The sequence below is a fragment of the Silurus meridionalis genome, chromosome 13 (assembly GCF_014805685.1).
Source record: "Silurus meridionalis isolate SWU-2019-XX chromosome 13, ASM1480568v1, whole genome shotgun sequence".
NCBI lineage: Eukaryota > Metazoa > Chordata > Actinopteri > Siluriformes > Siluridae > Silurus > Silurus meridionalis.
In genome coordinates this window covers 10,884,347-10,903,443 of record NC_060896.1, presented here as the reverse complement: position 1 = coordinate 10,903,443, position 19,097 = coordinate 10,884,347, and the positions used below count along the sequence as shown (strand labels likewise).

The 19,097-nt window shown below is 38.5% G+C and overlaps 1 protein-coding gene across 1 annotated transcript; it reads right to left on the bottom strand.

The window, feature by feature from the left end:
* Window positions 1–1,877: 1,877 nt before the first annotated feature.
* si:dkey-103i16.6 (uncharacterized protein LOC557125 homolog) lies at window positions 1,878–14,549 on the bottom strand. Its single transcript, XM_046864174.1, is given in 8 exon segments — window positions 1,878–2,956; window positions 3,926–4,138; window positions 4,224–4,430; window positions 4,432–4,505; window positions 4,594–4,826; window positions 7,913–8,086; window positions 8,166–8,361; window positions 14,275–14,549. Coding segments are annotated over 7 exon segments (1,215 nt in total). The 5' UTR covers window positions 8,354–8,361; window positions 14,275–14,549; the 3' UTR covers window positions 1,878–2,830.
* Between the last annotated feature and the right edge of the window lie 4,548 nt (window positions 14,550–19,097).

Here is a 19,097-nt window from a genome sequence, read left to right as displayed (position 1 = left end):
TCACAGGTGTGGCTTTTAAAGACCGGTCACACACTGGGCTAGTCTTTATCATTCGAGTAATATTTCACTGCTTCAATATTACATTTAGACAATCTTATTAATAATAATAATCTTAAAAGGGGAATTTTTTTTTTTTGTGGAAAATTTCAATGAATATTTAATAGATTAGTCTTATTAAATAAAGTGAATTTGTTATTATTGAATAGAATGCTGAAATTACATGATAATAGGGAATGGTTCATACATTTATGGCTTGTTTAAAAAAATTAAAAAAAGTGATAGATAAAAAAGATGACCTGTCATGTAATGTGTAACGTGTCTTTAGCATGTTACACAGGAGCTGTGGTGCACAAGAGCTGTGTTCAGATTTTCACTGACTTTTGAACATTTAGCCTTCTTTCTCTCGAAAGGGAAACCACAAGCTCTTACCTTTTGTGCTGAAAAACACTTGTACAAATCTTATTATAAAAAGTGTATTTATATGTCTATGGCCTTACAGTGAAATTTAATGTTTGTATTAAAGTCCATTATTCAGCACAAGTTAGAGCTTAGGACTTGTTTCTTTTTTTTTTTTTTCCCCCTGGTTAAATTTATTAAAATTTTTCTTTAGATAAATAGTAGTTAAAAAAGTTTTACAATCATTAAAATAAAGAGAAAAAAACTTTAGCCAGTTTTGTTTTACATGGTTTACTGAACATTTATCTATTCATACATCCACTACTTTTAACTGAAAACCAAACACCAAACCTCGCCTATTTTATGTATTTTTTGGGTGAACGCATGAACTTTCTGTAAATTTGTTTGTTATTCTGTGAACTGAAAAATCCTGGGATTTTTCTTTGTTATAAAGTGCTGGGAACACAAACACTTAAAATGCAGATTCAAGTCAATAATATTTTAAAGGTTTGCTTGCCTCAAGCAAGCATCCCATTTTTATTTCTCTCTTATAAACTAGCATGGATGGTGAATTGTAAATTAAGCAAAAAACAAATGACTAATTAAATCACATTTCACTACTTGTTTGTTTCCCAGTTTATCTGACACTCTGTCCCCGCATTCAGTCACAACTTTGAAAATCAGGTTTTTTTTTTTCTTTCCCCATGACTATACACCTGTATGATAAATATACACTCTGTAATCGGTCACTTTTTTATACTGTACTAAACGCTGTTTAAATGACAAATGTCAGTGTGTTCATTTGGTTGCATTGCTGTTATAAGTGCCTATAGATGAATATAGTTAAGGTGCAGAAATAGGCACCATACTAGGAAAATGGCTCTTATGGGTTTAAGGAGGAAGAAATGTATCTGAGGCTGATCATTTTGTAGAAAAATGCTGCTAAGAATGCAAACTACATAATAGATTCACTAACTACATAAATCTCTTTAATTTGGTAATTAGAAAAAAGAAGAAAGAAATCATGGTCTCTATTCAGAAGCAGAAGAGATTTTACTCCTCATTTTTAAAGCTCTTCATAATCTTGTACCCTCTGTATACCTCTCGGACTTGTTTCATACCTACACCCCAAAGTGCGCGCTCAGATCTTTCTCATCCACTTCCCTCGCCGTCCCTGCTGTCCGTTTAGTCACTGTGGGGTTTGGGGGAATTAGCTGGGCTGCTCCTCATCTCTGGAATTCTCTTCTGCAATCAATACGAGAAAGTGACTGACTGTCCACTTTTAAATCTTGCCTCAAAACTCCTCTTTTCAGATGAGCTTTTCTGACTAAATTAAATAAGTTAAATAGCTGTTTGTATGATTTTATTATTTCACTTTACTGTACAGTGTCTGAGTGTTTTGAAAGGCCCCTTTAAGGAAAATGTATTATTTAAGTCTGGATTGGGCAAAGTAGTGGAGAGCATTGATGATTTCACTAAAATGAAGAGGCAGGCAAAATTTTAATACAGAAAACAATAAACAGATACAATGCATGTCATTTAAAAAAAAAAAAGCAGCATTTGGGAATTCCAGGTTGCACCCAAAAAAAGTTCAGATCTAGAGTTTACACAACCAATAAGGGATGACACTAAAGTACTTTTAAAACCAAAATTCCATACGTAAATCTAAAACTGAACAAATCTGACTGACTGACTTATAAAAGCACCTAGAAGCAGATGTGAGTGGATACGATCAGAACAACAGCATTATTTCGTCGTCTGTGCAAAATGTAATGATCGCTTTCTCGTAATTACACACCGGCAAACAAAATGACCGTCCTCTCACTCACAACCCCTCTGGCCACCATTTACTCACACTGACACAAAGAAGCAAATACACATTCTCACACAAACACACACACACACACAGCAGCAGGATATTGGTTCTTTGTTGCCAAGCAGAGACATTTATTAGAGTTTTGGAGGGAGGCCCCGACCTGGAGACTGCAGTGCCTGTGAAAACACACACAGCGGGGCACTACACACTCAGGAGGTCACGCCTCCCATGCTAATTTAGCACTGTCCTCTCAGAGCTGGACCTGCTCCAAGTTCTACAGAGTACACTTTGACCCAACACGCATACAGGGACATGCCTATGCCGCTGGTTATGTCCAACAATCTCCTACTTTCTGTCTTGCATCAAGTTTAAAACTGTAAAACATACATAGGACAGAGAAGTTGTGAATGTGTAGATAATTAAATATTTTCTATTATTTATATTAATTAGTATTTTTTTAATATCCCAGGAAATTTTTACAGCGGTAGCGTAGTGCCTTTGACATGTCAAGAAAGACACCCACACATCACCTTCAATAAAAAGCAGGATAACGTGGCCGGTAGGAGAATAGTAAGCGTAGACGTCTGGAACAGCAGGTGACTGGAGTTTGTCGAGAGCTCAAGTGCTCTTGCTGTCCGTCTCTGACGAGTCGCTCTCTTCGCTGTTGCTGCAGGAGCAGACCCGGTGTTGCTGTTCGCTCTCCAAGTGAGAACCGGAGATCACCATGGGGATGCTCGGTAAAACCTAAGAAAGATTCAATTGAATATGAATATATAACATGTCTCGAAAAAAGTTCAAGCAAAAAAAACTATTTTACAAAGCAGAATGGCGTGTCCTCATTCAAATGTATTTGCTAATTTCACGCTCAGAATGCACCACCTACAGCTCATATATAGCACACTATTTTGGCAACAAATTTAGAATTTTGTGAGTTGTAATTGGAGTAAGATAACCTGTATAGCCACTAGACTGAAAGCTAGCTCATGTTAGCGTGTCCTTTAAATGTGCAGTTATAACAGCATCCACTATTCTGGAAAAATGTCCCACTGTTCCACTATGGAGAGTGGATGTGGAGATTTGTGTTCATTCAGCAACAATGGCATTAGTAAAATCAGATACTGATGTAGGAGGTCTGGAGTGCAGTCAGTGTTCCATTTCATCCTAAAGGTGTTTAATACAGTTGAGGTCTATAGCACACAAGATTTTTCTCTCTAACCCATATAAGATCATGGACCTCGCTTTGTGCATAAGGGCATTTTCATGTTGGAAAAGGTTTGGGTCTCCCAGTTCAAGTGAAGGGAAAGTTTTTATGCTACTAAACAACAGGACCATGGTTAGATTTATAATCCACTAAAGGACTTTCGAACTACTATATGTGCAACTAAGGAAACAAGCACAGACAGTTCACTGAGATTAGGACTGAACTATTATAAAACAAGCAGGTTACATACGTTTTTTTATTTACCTTATAAGAAACAAACTTAAAAGCACTGAATTAATTAACTTTATTTAATCTTAATCTCTAAAGCTGCTTTGGGACAGTGTAATTGCAGTTTTAAATCAATAGCATTCATACTAAATTCAATTTAGTTTGTATAGCGCTGTTAACAATGGACAGTTTGGCAGGATCAACTAAGCTTATATAAAACAATTTAACATATCACATGAACCTGGAATTATACTTAAAATAACATGCTAAACACCACTACATACCCCGTTCTCATTGCTTTTCATCAGGTGTTGAATCTCTGTGTGCCAGCCCACAATCTCAGAGAGCCTTTGGACCAAGTCCAACAGGTCTCCCAGCTCCACATAGTCTCCTCTCCTCAGGGGTTTCTGCTCAAACGGTCCCACTGCGTGTCGATTAAGCAGCAGACGTGGAACTCTGGGCTTTACCGTGTTCACCAGGCTGGCAAAGGGCTCAATCTACCCCCCCGCCAAAAAAACAGCTTTGTGTATACAACTACCATAATCAATTTAAATTCCTCCTGTAGATTTGATTGAGTCTGACCTTTAAAGAAGTGCCCATGATAATGAGCAGATCGGCTTTGGGGAAGTCCGTTTCATGTTGGAAATACGTTTCAGGCAGATCCTCGCCAAAAAACACGACGTTCGGCTTGACTGTGGCGGAACAAAACGAGCATGTGGGGACGCTGTCGCTCATAATGGCTTTCTGAGATAGAGGAAGGAAAAAAAACTTCATCAGCAGGAAAAGGAGTGTAGCACAAGTGACAGGAGGCTGTTGCAAAGTTTCCATGAGCTTCTACCAGTTTGTCATCGGGAATACCACACACTACGAAGAAAAGAGAGACTTTTTCCACTGCTGCATTTTGTAAAAAAGAAATATGGCTGTAAATCTATTAAAACTTTGTTTAACATACTTTTCTCCAAGCCGTCGATGTTCTGCGTGTACATTCGGAGCAGCAGACCTTTCTGGTGCAGCATGCGGATAAAGTAATGGATGTAATTGGGTCGATGTCTGCCAGGGTACAGCTCTTTGGCCAGCGAGAAGAAAGGACGAGGGTCATCGGAGAAGTAATCGATATTAAAGATGGCTTCAGGATAGGGAAGGTTGTACTTTTTCAGGTTGGCGTACAAGCCCGTGCCAGGTGTTCTGATGGAAGAAAGACCGCACAAAGAAATGGCTGTGACATAAATTACTGCTCGTGATAAAAACTTGAAAATGATCATGCTACAAAGAGACCTCAAGCACAAAGTCCTATATCCTGAAAGCTTTACTTATAATGGACAGCTTAAAAGAGCCACTAACTTTAAAACAGAATGAAATATTACTGTAAAAACGATTTCATGATTTCCTTCATGAACATCACCTAACAGCAAACCTGACATAAGCAAAAGCTATTAATTATTTGGTACTAAATAGTTTTTTATATGGTTAAATTATGGGCTCTTATCATACAAGTGTTAGGAAGGGCATCCAGCGTAAAACGTGCCAAATCAAATATGTGGATCACAAACAAGAAATTCATAATCGGTTGAGGCCCGGATTACCAACGACCACCACAGGTATCGTTAGCCAACAGGGTACCGGTGGAAATTGAGCTACATTTGGCCTAAGGAGGAGAAGGAGAGAAGGAAAGTGGAGGTTTGGGTTGGTACTATGACTGGTAAAGGGAGAGCGGTAGCTGATATGATGGAAAGGAGAAAGGTAGATATGTTATGGTGTGGATGGAAAGAGAAATGGTGTAGGGGTGATCCTGAAGGAAGAGTACAGTAAGAGTGTGGTGGAGGTGAAGAGAATTTCTGATAGTGTGATAAACGTGAAGCTGGAAGTTAAAGGGGTGTTGATAAATGTCATCAGTGCCTATGCTCCACAAGTGGGTTGCGAGATGAAGGAGAAGAAAAAAATTCTGAAATGACTTGGATGAAGTGGTAGAAGGTGTACCTAGGAATGAAAGATTGGTGATTGGGGAAGACTTTAATGGGTATGTAGGTGAAGAGGACAGAGGTGATGAGGAGGTGATGGTTAGGTATGGCTTTAAAGAGAGGAATGTGGAAGGGCAGATGTTGGTAGATTTTGCTAAAAGGATGGAAATAGCAGCGGTGAATACGTATTTTAAGAAGTAGGATCATAGGGTGACGTATAAGAGTGGAGGAAGGTGCACACAGGTGGATTATGTTCTATGTAGGAGATGCAACCAGAAGGAGATTGGAGACTGTAATGTGCGGGCAGGAAACAGCATCAGATTGTGGTCTGTAGGATGGTTTTGAAGGTGAAGAAGTCAACGAGGAGAGTGAGGACTGAAAAAGATTAAGATGGTGGAAACAAAAGGAGGAAAACGAAAGGTGGTGGGGGTGGTGAAGAGGTGCTGGATGATTGGGCAACTACTGCAGAAGTGATAGAGTATTTTGAGCAGCTGATGAACGAGGAAAATCAGAGAGAGAAAAGGTTAGATGATGTGGAGAAGGTGAAGCAGGAAGTGGATAGGATTAGTAAGGAGGAAGTGAGAGTAGCGATTAAGAGGAAGAGGAGTGGAAAGTCGGTTGGACCAGATGAAATACCAGTAGAAGCATGGAGATATTTAGGAGAGATGGCAGTAGAGTTTTTAAACAAGATTGTTTAGCAAGATTTTGGAAGGTGAGAGGATGCCTGAGGAATGGAGAAGGAGTTTGCTGGTACCGATCTTTAAGCATAAGGGAGATGTGCAGACCTGCAGTAAATACAGGGAAATAAAGTTGATCAGTCACACCATGAAGTTATAGAGAACAGTAGTAAAAGGCAGGCTGAGAGAAGAAGTGACCATTTGTGAGCAACAGTATGGTTTCATGCCAAGGAAGAGCACCACAGATGCAATAGACTAATCCCCGAATCTGACACCCCTGGTTTATCGCGGAATTTCATTTGCCACATAACTAATTTGTTTCGCTGATTTTCCCCCGGATAGCATGATAGACAAAAAAACCTTATAGGGAATTGTTTTTATGAAGTTATATGTTGAAATAATGAAATTCATAATTATATTTTGAATAATAATAAAGTACTGTATACATAAAATAGCATTTTTGGGGTGGCGTCCTTTTATCGCAGACGGTTTTGGAACATAACCACTGCGCTAAAAGGGGGAATACTGTATTTGATTTGAGAATGTTGATGGAGAAGTATAATGAAGGTCAGAACTAGTTGCTTTGTTTGTTTGTGGATTTAGAGTAAGCGTACGACAGGGTGCCGAGAAAGGAGTTGTGGTATTGTATAGGGGGATCAGGTGTGTCAGAGAAGTATGTGAGGGTGGTGCAAGACATGTATGAGGACAGTGTGACAGAAGTGATGTGTGTAGTAAGAATGGCAGACTGGTTCAAGGTGGAGGTTGAACTGCATCAAGGATCGGCTCTGAACCCTTTCCTGTTTGCAGTGGTGATGGACAGGTTGACGGACGAGGTCAGACAGGAGTCTCCGTGGACTATGATATTTGCGGATGATATTGTGATTTGTGGTGAGAGTAGGGAGCAGGTTGAGAAGAGCCTGGAGAGGTGGAGGTATGTGCTGGAGAGAAGGGGAATGAAAGTCAGTAGAAGTAAAACAGAGTACATTTGTGTGAATGAGAGGAAGGGCAGTGGAGTGGTGTGGTTGCAGGGAGAAGAGGTGGTGAAGGTGGAGGGGTTCAGGTACCTGGGGTCAACAGTGCAAAGTAATGGAGAGTGTGTTAAAGAAGTGAGGAAAAAGAGTGCAGGCAGGGTGGAGTGGGTGGAGAAGAGTGATAGTAGGAGTGATTTGTGATAGAAGAGTATCTGCAAGAGTGAACGGAAAAGTTTATAGGACTGTGGTGAGACCTGTGATGTTGTATGGTATAGAAACAGTGGCATTGTGTAAAAGACAGGAGGTAGAGCTGGAGGTAGCAGAGCATGTAGGATGTTTTGGAGACTAGGTGAGGGAGGCAGAATTGAGATGGTTTGGACATGTGCAGAGGATGAACATGGGGTATATCAGTAGAAGAATGCTGAGGATGGAGCCACTAGGAAGGAGGAAAAGAGGAAGGCCAAGAAGGAGGTTTATGGATATGGTGAAGGAAAACATGCAGGTAGTTGGAATGAAAGAGGCAGATGTAGAGGACAGAGTAGTGTGGAGACAGATGATCTGCTGTGGCGACTTCTAACAGGAGCAGCCGTAAGAAGAATCAATACCTTCTGACCAATCAGATTAGAGAATTGTTGTGTAGCAGTGCAATGCTTCGGAATGCTTACCTAAAATCTGGTATGCCACTGGCTGTGCTGATTCCAGCACCAGCCACCACTACCACGTTACGCACACGACCGAGCTTTATTAGACGGCCCACAGTCTCAAGAGCTCCCAGTGGGACGGAGCGACCTGACGTGCTTTTACTGACATCAGTGCCTGCTTTTGATAGCTTCCCTTTCCTAGAAAGATAGTAGAACTCGTCATATTGTACAATACAGATTGATTAGTGCAATTGAGAAAGCCAGCGCAGTATCTCACCGTGCTAATGAGGCCTGCAGCTCGCTTACTCTCATGAGGCTCAGGTCATCAAGTAGAACGGAGTCTGAGGGTTTGGTTTGCTGCGAAGATGATGAAGCGGATTCCTGAAAGCTGATGGAGCTGCGGGTCACTCTACTGAATCCAGGCTGGTTGTTCCGTCTGTCCCGGTTTATCTTTGCTTTGCTCATGACTGCAGCTGCAGAAGTGCATGCGGTGCTGTATTATGTAATGCAATAGCACAGTAAAAAAGCTTTTACATCTGATTGGTCTGAAGATTTGTATTAATTTTCCTTAAACAGGCATTATTTCACTTTCGATATTAAAAGCTTATTTACTGAGTTTGTATATTAAAAGATTTTTTTTAAATAATTGTTTATCAAACTTTCTTCAAGAAGATTTTTTTCCCATGTATTAAGTCTCCAGGGTCAGTGTTTAGAAGTAAAGCCATGTTGAATTAACTAAACAAAATTTACATTAACAGTTTACATATTAACAGAATAACTGATCACAAATATTACATAAGATATTAATAGAAGAATAACCAATATGATGGGCTGAAATATGGCTTTTGGGGGAAAACAATGTGCCACAAGCAAGAAATGTGACATTTTAATAGAACATTTATCAAAATATAATGAACTAATCCTCAATGAACAAAACCAAAATACTGCTTCAAAATGAGACTATAGACAAAATCTGTAAAACAAGAGAATTACACAAATCAGCCACAAGATGCCTGAGAAAGACTGAAAGGACTTTTTTCCCTCCCAACCAACTAAAAAAGCCACAATTTACCCAGTCAAATGTTCATTCCATTTAATCTGTTTTAATGTAGGCACTTTATCATCAAGGTGTTTTTAGGCTATTTATTAATCATCTTTATTTGAGCAACAGGTCCCTCAGTCTCGTATCCAGAAGCTTCTGAGGCTATATTTAAACGGCAGTTAAAACCAAAATCACAGTGCGGCTCTTTTGTCTTCTCTTGCTTTGGATAGTGAAAGGCTTCAATGTTTTAAAACTGTCACCTCACAAACAAAAGCTAATGGCTGTAATATATTTAGTGTTCCCCCTCTGTTGGGCAGCTATGCTAATACAGCTCACAGCTGTGGCAGCTTTACTGCCCAGAGAAGCTGGAAAGAGAAGGAAAAAAAAGGGAGATGTGGGTGAGGTGGGGTGTTGGGGTCCAGGATTGACCGTGTGTCAACAAACCCAGCTGGAACAGAAAGGAGGAAACCCCTTAGAAGGCCCCTCGAACACAGCAAAAGGAGGGAAAATGAACAGAGATAGATGATTCATGGATAAATTTCAATAAAGATAGAACAGACGAGGAGGTGGGAGTGCGTTGACAAAGCTAGCAAAATATTCGGTTAAATGAGTACATTACTCAGTACAATACTGCACAAGTGTGCTGGAGCTTGTATCAGTTTACCTCATAAGTGATGGCACTTGTAGCTTTAAACATCACTAAAACACAGGCTTTCAACTGCTTTTACGTTTTGTACCAAACCAGTGAAGGCACAGACTGCATACGTGATGTGGAGTGAAAAAATACCATCAAATCACATGTTTTTGGTAATTATTATTAAATTATTATTACCCTAACACACATGACTGAAATGAACTAGTTAACTAGCAAAATTAACTTAGCAACAAAGCTTTAAAAAGTAAGCAGCATTAAAAAAAAGAAGCGAAAAAATGAAATGAAAAATACATTTAAAAAAAGCATTAAGGTAACATTAAAAAGTTAGCATTTGAAAATGAAATTTAACAGTGTGGTAAAATATTATTTTTTTCAATTAAAATTAGTATTAAAACAATAGAGCACTGTGTAACACAGATGACTACAGTATGTAGAAATAATAAAAGCAGCTGGCTCTTCAATAGACACTTTATCCTGGTCAGGGCTGCAGTGGATCCGAGGCCCATTCCAGGAACACCCCCCGACGGGACACACATACATGTACAGTTGATCCACTGACTGACATTTTTTGAGAAGTGGGAAAAACTGGAGAATCCAAAATATATATGAGAAACATACAAAACCCTATACAGACAGTAACTAAATTTCAACACAAAAGAAGCTGCAAGGTGGCAGCATTAACTCTGTTCCACTTTTAATTACCCAACCACCCAAACTCGCAAAAAAACAAAAAAAAAAAAAAGTGTGTAAAAAGGGTTAGGATCTTGTGCTGGAATTTTGGGGCAGTTTTATAGTGATCGAGAACTCTTTTAAATCACGATTTTAAGACAAAAGAAACGCATCCAATAAAATGCAGCCTGCGTCATGGCATACGAATGAGAAAAGTCAGTCTTTTTACTGAGAAAACATTAAACTTATCACAGGCTAGAGAGGCTCCATAATCACATTCAGCAGGACAAAAAGCCTCGTTCCACTGGAGTGATAAATCCATCTACTACGAGCGCTTGGAGAGCATCTGCCAAAACTGTCTAAAGTTGGCAGTATGGAAGTAAAAAAACTAGCAAAACAAAACAACACACCGATGAATATTTGAACATGACTAATGTGACAGACCAGCTGCAACTGGGATTGAAAGCAGATTCAACCTCCATTCCCCCCCCTTCAATCTTTTTAAAAGCATTCAGGCTTACTCCTTATGAGATTAAACTTCCCTATCTTCATTACTTTAATACCCATTTTTGGGGAGCTATTAAAAACTACAGGTGGCAAGAGATCATTGCTTTGTGTCCTGTCCACCCATAGAGATACTACTGAGCAGGGCCAATATATCACAGTAGATCTTAATACGACTCCACAAAGAGCATCCTAGTACATCTTTCCCTAAAAAGGAAAACACCAAGATATAAATGCAGATAAAATCAAATGAGCTGGGAAACAGCTGGGAAAGGACAGCAGGAATTTCCCAAAAACTCACATCACATCAGCATAATCAGACACAAAATAAACAGAATATGAAGATGATCTGACAAGATTATGTGGAAAAAAAACAAAACAAAACAAAACCATTTCCAGCTCATTATAATGAATGAAGAAATAAAGCATTGAAGAAGTAATGGCTGATTTATTTATGCTCTTGCACTAGCCAGTATGGAGCCAGCAGTGGAAAGAGGGCAGACATGTAGCTGTCTATTTTAGTTTTGGTTTTACTTGATCATGAGCATATGAACAGAGAACTGGACTGTGCAGAGTCTAGCAAAGCTCGAGCGTAAAATATAAACACATAATAAAATACAGATTTTCCCGCACAAGTCAGAAAGCAGCAGCAAAAACTGCTACAAATCACTAGCATTTTGCGTCAAAATTTTACATAAAGGTCACTATGAGTTTAAGACAATAAATATAGGAACGCAAAGAACATTGTCTTCAACCTCATGACTGACACAGACATCACATTTCCCATTACAGCAATGTCCATTAGCAACTAATTATCAACGATCAACACTAGCCATCAATTAGGAGAGGAAAGGGCATGCATTTAAAATGGCTTGGAAACCAGAAAAAAATGACAAATTCCATTTATAAATATAAATCCTATAAAATAAAATAAAAACACCAGTAAATCAGAGGGGCCAGAAAACATACAGGCCACAAACACAAAAACCAAACAATATATCTCAACTCAACTCTGTGGATAATAAATAAAACAAATGAAATCCAAGCCAATTTCTGAGAAAACAGCACACCATATGCAATATTTTTATTCCTTTAAAAAAATCTAATATTTAGATATGAGACAACAGTTCTGGATCTCACTTGAGAGATTCATGCAATCCTCACATTACAAATCCTCTGTTAAATGGGGTCTCTCCATACTACTTCACTATGATAGTCAAATTAATATGTTGCCATAGTAACCTGTTATCACTTTAGATCTCCTGCGAAAACCCCTACTGGAGTGTTACTTCATCCCCCCCTTATTTCTTACTAATTTGTAAGTTAATTTCTAAGTCTGATATTTGCTCCACCTCAAAGTGCTACAGTTGTAAGCTTCTCTACGACGTCTGCTGCCCACCCCATTCAAGTTGTGGCCTCACAGTCCTGGTCACCACGGTGATCACTTCAACACCAAAAGGTCTCCTCTTCTCTTTATTCTCCGTTGCGCTAATGACAGGTCACTTTGGGTTGGCTCTTTGTTCAATCCTCATATGATACAATACAACTAATTTGGGCTCAATGTACTATTTGTTCAGGGTGTGTGCAAATGACTACATAAGAAAGAGCAAACAAGTGGTTAAGACGTTCAGTGCATCGGAATTAAATCAAATTACTGAGAAAAGCGCATACTGTATGGGTGGGTGCCGTCATCATCTGGAATTATAGTATAGAATTATATGTATTACAGTACAGTGAATTCGACACTGGAGCACAAAAGCTCAGAATCCACAATTAACAAACATGGTGTACAGTGTACAGACCAATGTGGAATTAAAGAAATAATCTTCTGCAAAGAACACATTTGTTGTATGGTGCCGAATGAAAAATTTTGATGCAATGATTTTTTTCTCTATTGATATTTTTTAATTAATTAAAGAAAGATGATCAAATGTGTTTCTAAAAAAAAGGGAATATCCTCGTGTGGAAAATCTGGTAAAGACTGACATCTAGTGGTGCATATGAACACAGCAGCAAGAGAACATTGCCTGCCTTTTCTTGAAGGGGGCACTTTAGGAAATGGGGATTTGTTAGTGTTGGATGGGTTGGTCCTGTAAGCAGCAGTTATAAATGCAGAAAATACTTTGTTGAAATGCGCAAACTAAAACTGAACTTACACTACAGCAACTCTAGCAAATTCTCCAAACAAAAAAAAAAAAAAAAACACGAAATGTAAAAGACACCTTGAGGTGGCAGAAGACCAGCTACAGCTGCCGTACAGAAGGTTCACAGAAACTAGATCGTTAAACGTTTGACTCTGCACAGATGGCAGGGAGGAAAGTTGGCCTCTATGCACCTTACCTGCCTTGAGTCAACAGTTTAGGTTGATGGTCGTGATGTTATGATGTGAAGAATATTTTTGAGGTTAATGTTCCTAATGAAGTGGGTAGTAAGTGTCTGTTCACTGGAAAACATACAACAGTAATTTCAAGTTTGATGTAAATGTCATGAAAAACAACAATGGCCTCTGCTGTCTTAAATACAATTTTTGATTGCTTTCTTCTACTCTGACCTTCCACTTTGCCCAGCATGATGTCACTTTCCATTGACATTTTGCTTTCTGTATGATGTGATTGAATTAAGAGTCAAAGCAATGTCATCTGATCAATGTCATGTTTGGTTTAATCTGCAGCAACATGTCTGTTTTCTTAAAAAGCACCAATACTCTAAATTGTTCTCCCTGTTCAACTGATACAACCATACAAAATTAGCAAGACAATACATTGAACCGGCTGAGCTTTTGCATACAGTGTCGCATCTGTGCACTTGAGAATTTTGTCTCTGACCTTAATGGGGATTTTGTCCAGAGTAATTTGATGCTGGATTGATTGCGTCCTTGAACTCTTAGACTGAAGTTATCTTACTATTTCTATTTCATCTTCTCAAACTAGAGATTTTCCAGTTTGGTGGTTTTAAATCAAGTACCTCTCTTAAAAATATATGACACTCATAACTTGCATGAAATTGGATGTATATTTCCAAAATGTGTACATTCAAACTTTGCCTCAGTCCTTTATAGTACTGGAGACTACCCATGGAAATTGCAATCCATGCTGCACATATAGTTTTATAACAAGACTGATATTAAAGCATCCAGAACACTTGAAAGTCTGCAATAAATGACATGATTATATATCATCATCGCTTGAACCTGGAAATAATAACTTGTTTTCCTTTTCCCGGGGAAGGCTTTAATGTGTGCACATTTCTAATATTAGCAAAATCATTAACCCGAAACTAGAACAGTGCATCTACAACTACATCTTCATGGCTGTACCACTTCACCACTGCCTCCTCATTGAGATTTCAGCAGCTGTGATTGCTGTTAGCTTGTTCTTCTGTTTGCTAGTTCACTGCCTAAATTCGCCATTCACTCTACGTGATACTGCGAACCGCACTTCCGGTTTGTGTTTCATACACTTTAAAGCACGCTGTAGAAGTAACGCTGGTCATTGTGTGGTCAAACCGACCTCCTACCTCCGGTTTGATGATCAGCAAGCAGGGAAATGTGCAAGGATGAGAGCCCAAAAACCACAACCCCAGCAGCTCAGTGTTCTCCTCTCCTAAAGCACCGCGCTGAGATTCACGCCGTGCATCACACCGAGAAACGCGAGAAAATTAAACTTTAACAACGGTTTTACAGCTCAACCGGACAACATCACATGGACAGGAAATACGTCACTCGAAATAAACGCGGGAAAGCTACGCGGGTGCGTTCAAACATCAATCCGAGAAGCTGCCGTGCCACGCCCCTGGAGGAGAAGCGAAAATAAGGGGAAGTAGACCCTTGAAAAAAAAGAGCTTACTACTTGTCACATGTACATTACAGCACAGTGAAATTCTTCCTTTACACATTCTGGATTGTTAGGAAGCTGGGTTTACTATGATGTAGTGCTCCTGGAGCGGAAAGAGTGGTAGCTAGGTGATGCTTGAACCTCTGACCTTCCAACCAGTAACCCAGAGCCTTAATCATGGAGCTTTATTCTACCACTTCCCTACCAGATCTCTATTGGTTTACTATAAAACAGAGAGTAAAACTGTTTTTTAGGAATTCGTTTGTCAGTGGTCCCAAAGCATAAGTGTTTTACGATTTCATCCCTTTTTAAATATGGAATATTTTACTTTAAACCCTGTCACAAAATGATAAATTAGATTATTCAGCTAAATGGAGTTTGCAGATTGGGTGTTTTTTTTAGACTAGCATTTTCAGAAGGTTTTATCATATCCATCTCCTTGTGTAGTACTTTACTTTTGCAAACCCCGTGCCCTGGATTTGGAAATACCTGCCTGAAAGAGCTGGATTGAAGTGTTGAATATGCATGTCTTCTGTGCACTACAATACACAATATGCTGTTTTAGGCAGTACAGCTCAGGCCTGGGTTACTGATAAAAAAAAAATTATAATAATAAAAGCAATGCCAAGCAGCCACTTTTAAGTTCTTAACCAAGGCCCATAACCTTCTCTGCTCCAGGGGTGCTGCATTATGGCTGAACCTGGACTCTGACCCCAGTTTTGTAATAAATTGGGAGAAGAATATGTTCAATAAATAAAGTGTAAAATTATCAGTAGGTCAGTGTGCAAAATATTTACCCTTTCAGAAAGACATCTATTGCAGAAATCTCCAGCTCCTCATTTACTTCCTCCTTCTCTTCCTATCAGTAGTAAGTCTAATGTATATAGTGCATTTAAGGTTGCTTTACAATTTTGTAAGAGATATATAGACAGAAAATTTGATAAAACAATAAAATAATGATTTCTTGCCTTTTAATCATATATCAGGCCTTGTTAAACTAGATTTATTTAGGATACATCAAAGCTATAGAATCAATATATGCCATTCTGCTGTCTGCATTTGCTGCTCTGATCTTTATTAGGAATCAGATTAAAAAGACTTACTTGAAAATCTGTTGAAATCACAGTCGTTGATTTCCTAATGACTTTTTTCCTGCTTAATATGAAACAGGAAAAAATGACAGAAATATAACAAGACCAGTCTCTCTCGTGTTTATCTGCTGAACTTTGCCTGAGATTGAAAAGTGACTGACACTTATTCAAGACAAAAGGAAAAAACTCTAAACTAAGTTCTAAATGAATAATGTAAGTTAATGGGTTAGAACAAACATTTAACACAACCCCATTTTGGGGATTTGTAAGCTGTAATTTGCACATCCTGGGATGGGGGCGGGGAGGGGTCCAGTTAGTCAAATTGCTAACCAAGCAGAGAAATACAGACCAAATATAATTTAAAAGCCAATAACAGCAATAGCAAAAGTATTTTGGTGACAAATGGTTCAGTATTAATCAAACATATTGAATATGGGTGAACATCTAGAGAAGCACCAGTGCCATTTGGATCTGACTTCATGTAGAGTTTGGACATTGAATCTCTTAAAATTTTTAAAGGCTCTGGCATGGGGGAGTTGGTGTTGGATCTATGATGATCTCATATGTTGAGCTATTTTATGAGTCCCTCAGTAGCTCCTGGTTTCACAACGTCAACTGACTGTATAAGACTGTAGAACGGACATTACTCATAATCACACACTCCGGTATTCATGGCAGTTCTCACTCTCCGGTGTTTGTATTGTTTTAAGATTTATAATCACCCACTGGATATCACCCAAATAAGGACGGGTTCCCCTTTTGAGTCTGGTTCCCCTCAAGGTTTCTTCCTCGTTCCTCTAGGGAGTTTTTCCTTGCCACATTCGGCCCAGGCTGCTCATCAGGGAGAAATACACATAATTCACTTTAATTCTTAAATTCTGTAACGCTGCTTTGAGACAATGTCCATTGTAAAAAGTGCTATAGAAATAAACATGAACTTGAACCTGAATTTGAACAGCATTGGAAACACATGGAATGGGGTTCTACTTTGTTTTGGGCCTGGGCATGGCACCAGGCAGGCCAACTTGAATCTTTTGCTATGTGTATGTGATGCAATCTTGTTTTCACATGCTTCATAGGAGGGATTCTTAACTCTACTATTGCTCTAATTTTCACAGGTCAGAAAATTGCACAGAATCACATGATTACAATACACCCAATACAACGCATATATAAACAGCTGCCAATAACAGCGGTGGCAAATAAAAGCATATGCAGGTCAGGAGCTTCAGTTAATGCTCATATCAAACATCAGAGTGAAGGAAAAGTGTGATTTTACTAACTTTAATCATGACATTATTGTTGGTACCAGATAGTATAAACTGCTGACCTCCTATGATTTACACATCACTCTAAAGTTTACACATAATGGTATGAAAAGTAAATAAACATTGAGGAGTCATGGGTTCTCTGAGTGGAAACATTTTGTTGATAAGAGAAATCCAAAGAAGTTTATCAGATTGGTTTGAGCTACCAGGAAATATATAGAACCTCAGCATGCACAAAATATTGAACCTTGAGGAAGATTCATTCATTTAAATACATACCATCATATTTTTGAGAGGCATGAAGAAGCCCAGGGAATCCTGAGGAAACCCACATAGATGCACACCAATAAAATTCACTCAGATTAGAAGAATATTACAGAAAACGTTATATTTTTATATAGAAATGCTGTTTTCATGAATACACAATAAATAAATTATATCCAAGCCCACTTTTCTGTAAATGTCTGTCTGCTGAAGTAAAATATTTCATGATGAGATAAATATTAGTTATAATTTTATCATTTTCTTTATTATGTTAAGAACAGCAAAAGATAATTTGTTGGTTTTATTAATTATGTATTTATATACATATTTATTTACATTTAGCTCAATTTGAATACAAAATTTCACAATGGGGAAAGTTTCAGTCCAAAAATCACAGAATGATTTTTTCCCCGTTTACATGTACTAATGCTGAGTTCAGCTCTGAAATATGATTATTTGCACATGATTGCTATCTGCACATCTGCATTTACTCTATTCTGCCTTATGTGTATACTGCATCACATCGAGGCATCATGTTGCTTATCGCTACCTCAACTTATTGAACACATCATTCAAATGTATTTCATTTAATTTCCCATTGCATACTATGCATAGTATGCATAATACTGTTTACCTTCACTTGTAAAACAATCTTGAATATTGCACAGTAACGCTACTTGTTTCATTTTATTTTTTATTTGTTATTTGCATTACAGGGTGGATGCTACATTTATTTCAGTATTTGTGTGCCTGTACTTTGACAGTGACAATAAAGTTAAAACTAATCTAAACAACATCAGCAATAAGATAAGGATGGATATGTGTGGACATTTAACTGTGAGATTCATATGTTTTTTTAAATATTCCATTTCACATTTAGTCCAGATTGTATAGTTGGTAATAAGCAATTAACTTTTTTTTTTTCACAAGCTTAAAATATTTGGCCTATCTAATGAGTGATGTTTCAACTCAATGACACAATCAGATCATGCCATCCATAAACAGCTGCCAATAACAGCTGTAGCAAATAAAAGCATATGCAGGTCAAGAGCTTCAGTTAATGCTCATATCAAACATCAGAGTGAAGGAAAAGTGTGAAGTGTGATTTTACTAACATTAATCATGACATAGTTGTTGGTACCAGATAGTATAAACTGCTGATCTCCTATGATTTACACATCATCTAAAGTTTACACATAATGGTATGAAAAGTAAAAAAAAACACTGAGTAAGCATGAGTTCTCTTGGTGGAAACATTTTCTTGATAAGAGAAATGGGATTTTCACCTCACCTACATCTGTACCTGACTTAACACTCTTATGGCTCCATGAACACAAATCCCAAAATTTAGAGGAGCATCTTCCCAGAAGAGTGGAGGAAATTATTACAGAAAATTTGGACACTGTGGAATGGTGATGTTTAAAAAAGGCACATATGAACCTAAGCTAAGCATATTTATCCCAAAGGTGTTCAATAGGGTTGAGGTCAGAGTTAAGGGTAAAATTTAATGCTGCCACATTACACTAAAACACAACACACTAAAACATCATTCATGGCTGGAAAAGTCCCAATACTTTTGTCCATGTAGTGTCTTATTTCGGCTTCTCCCATTAGCGGTCACCACAGCAGATCATCCGTCTCCACACCCGCCTGTCCACTGCATCCGCCTCTTTCAACCCAACTACCTGCATGTCTTCCCTCACCACATCAATAAACCTCCTCCTTAGCCTTCCTCTTTTCCTCCTTCCTGGTGGCTCCATCCTCAGCATTCTTCTACCGATATACCCCATGTCCCTCCTCTGCACATGTCCAAACCATCTCAATCTCGCCTCCCTCACCTTGTCTCCAAAATGTCCTACATACGCTGTCCCTCTAATAAACTC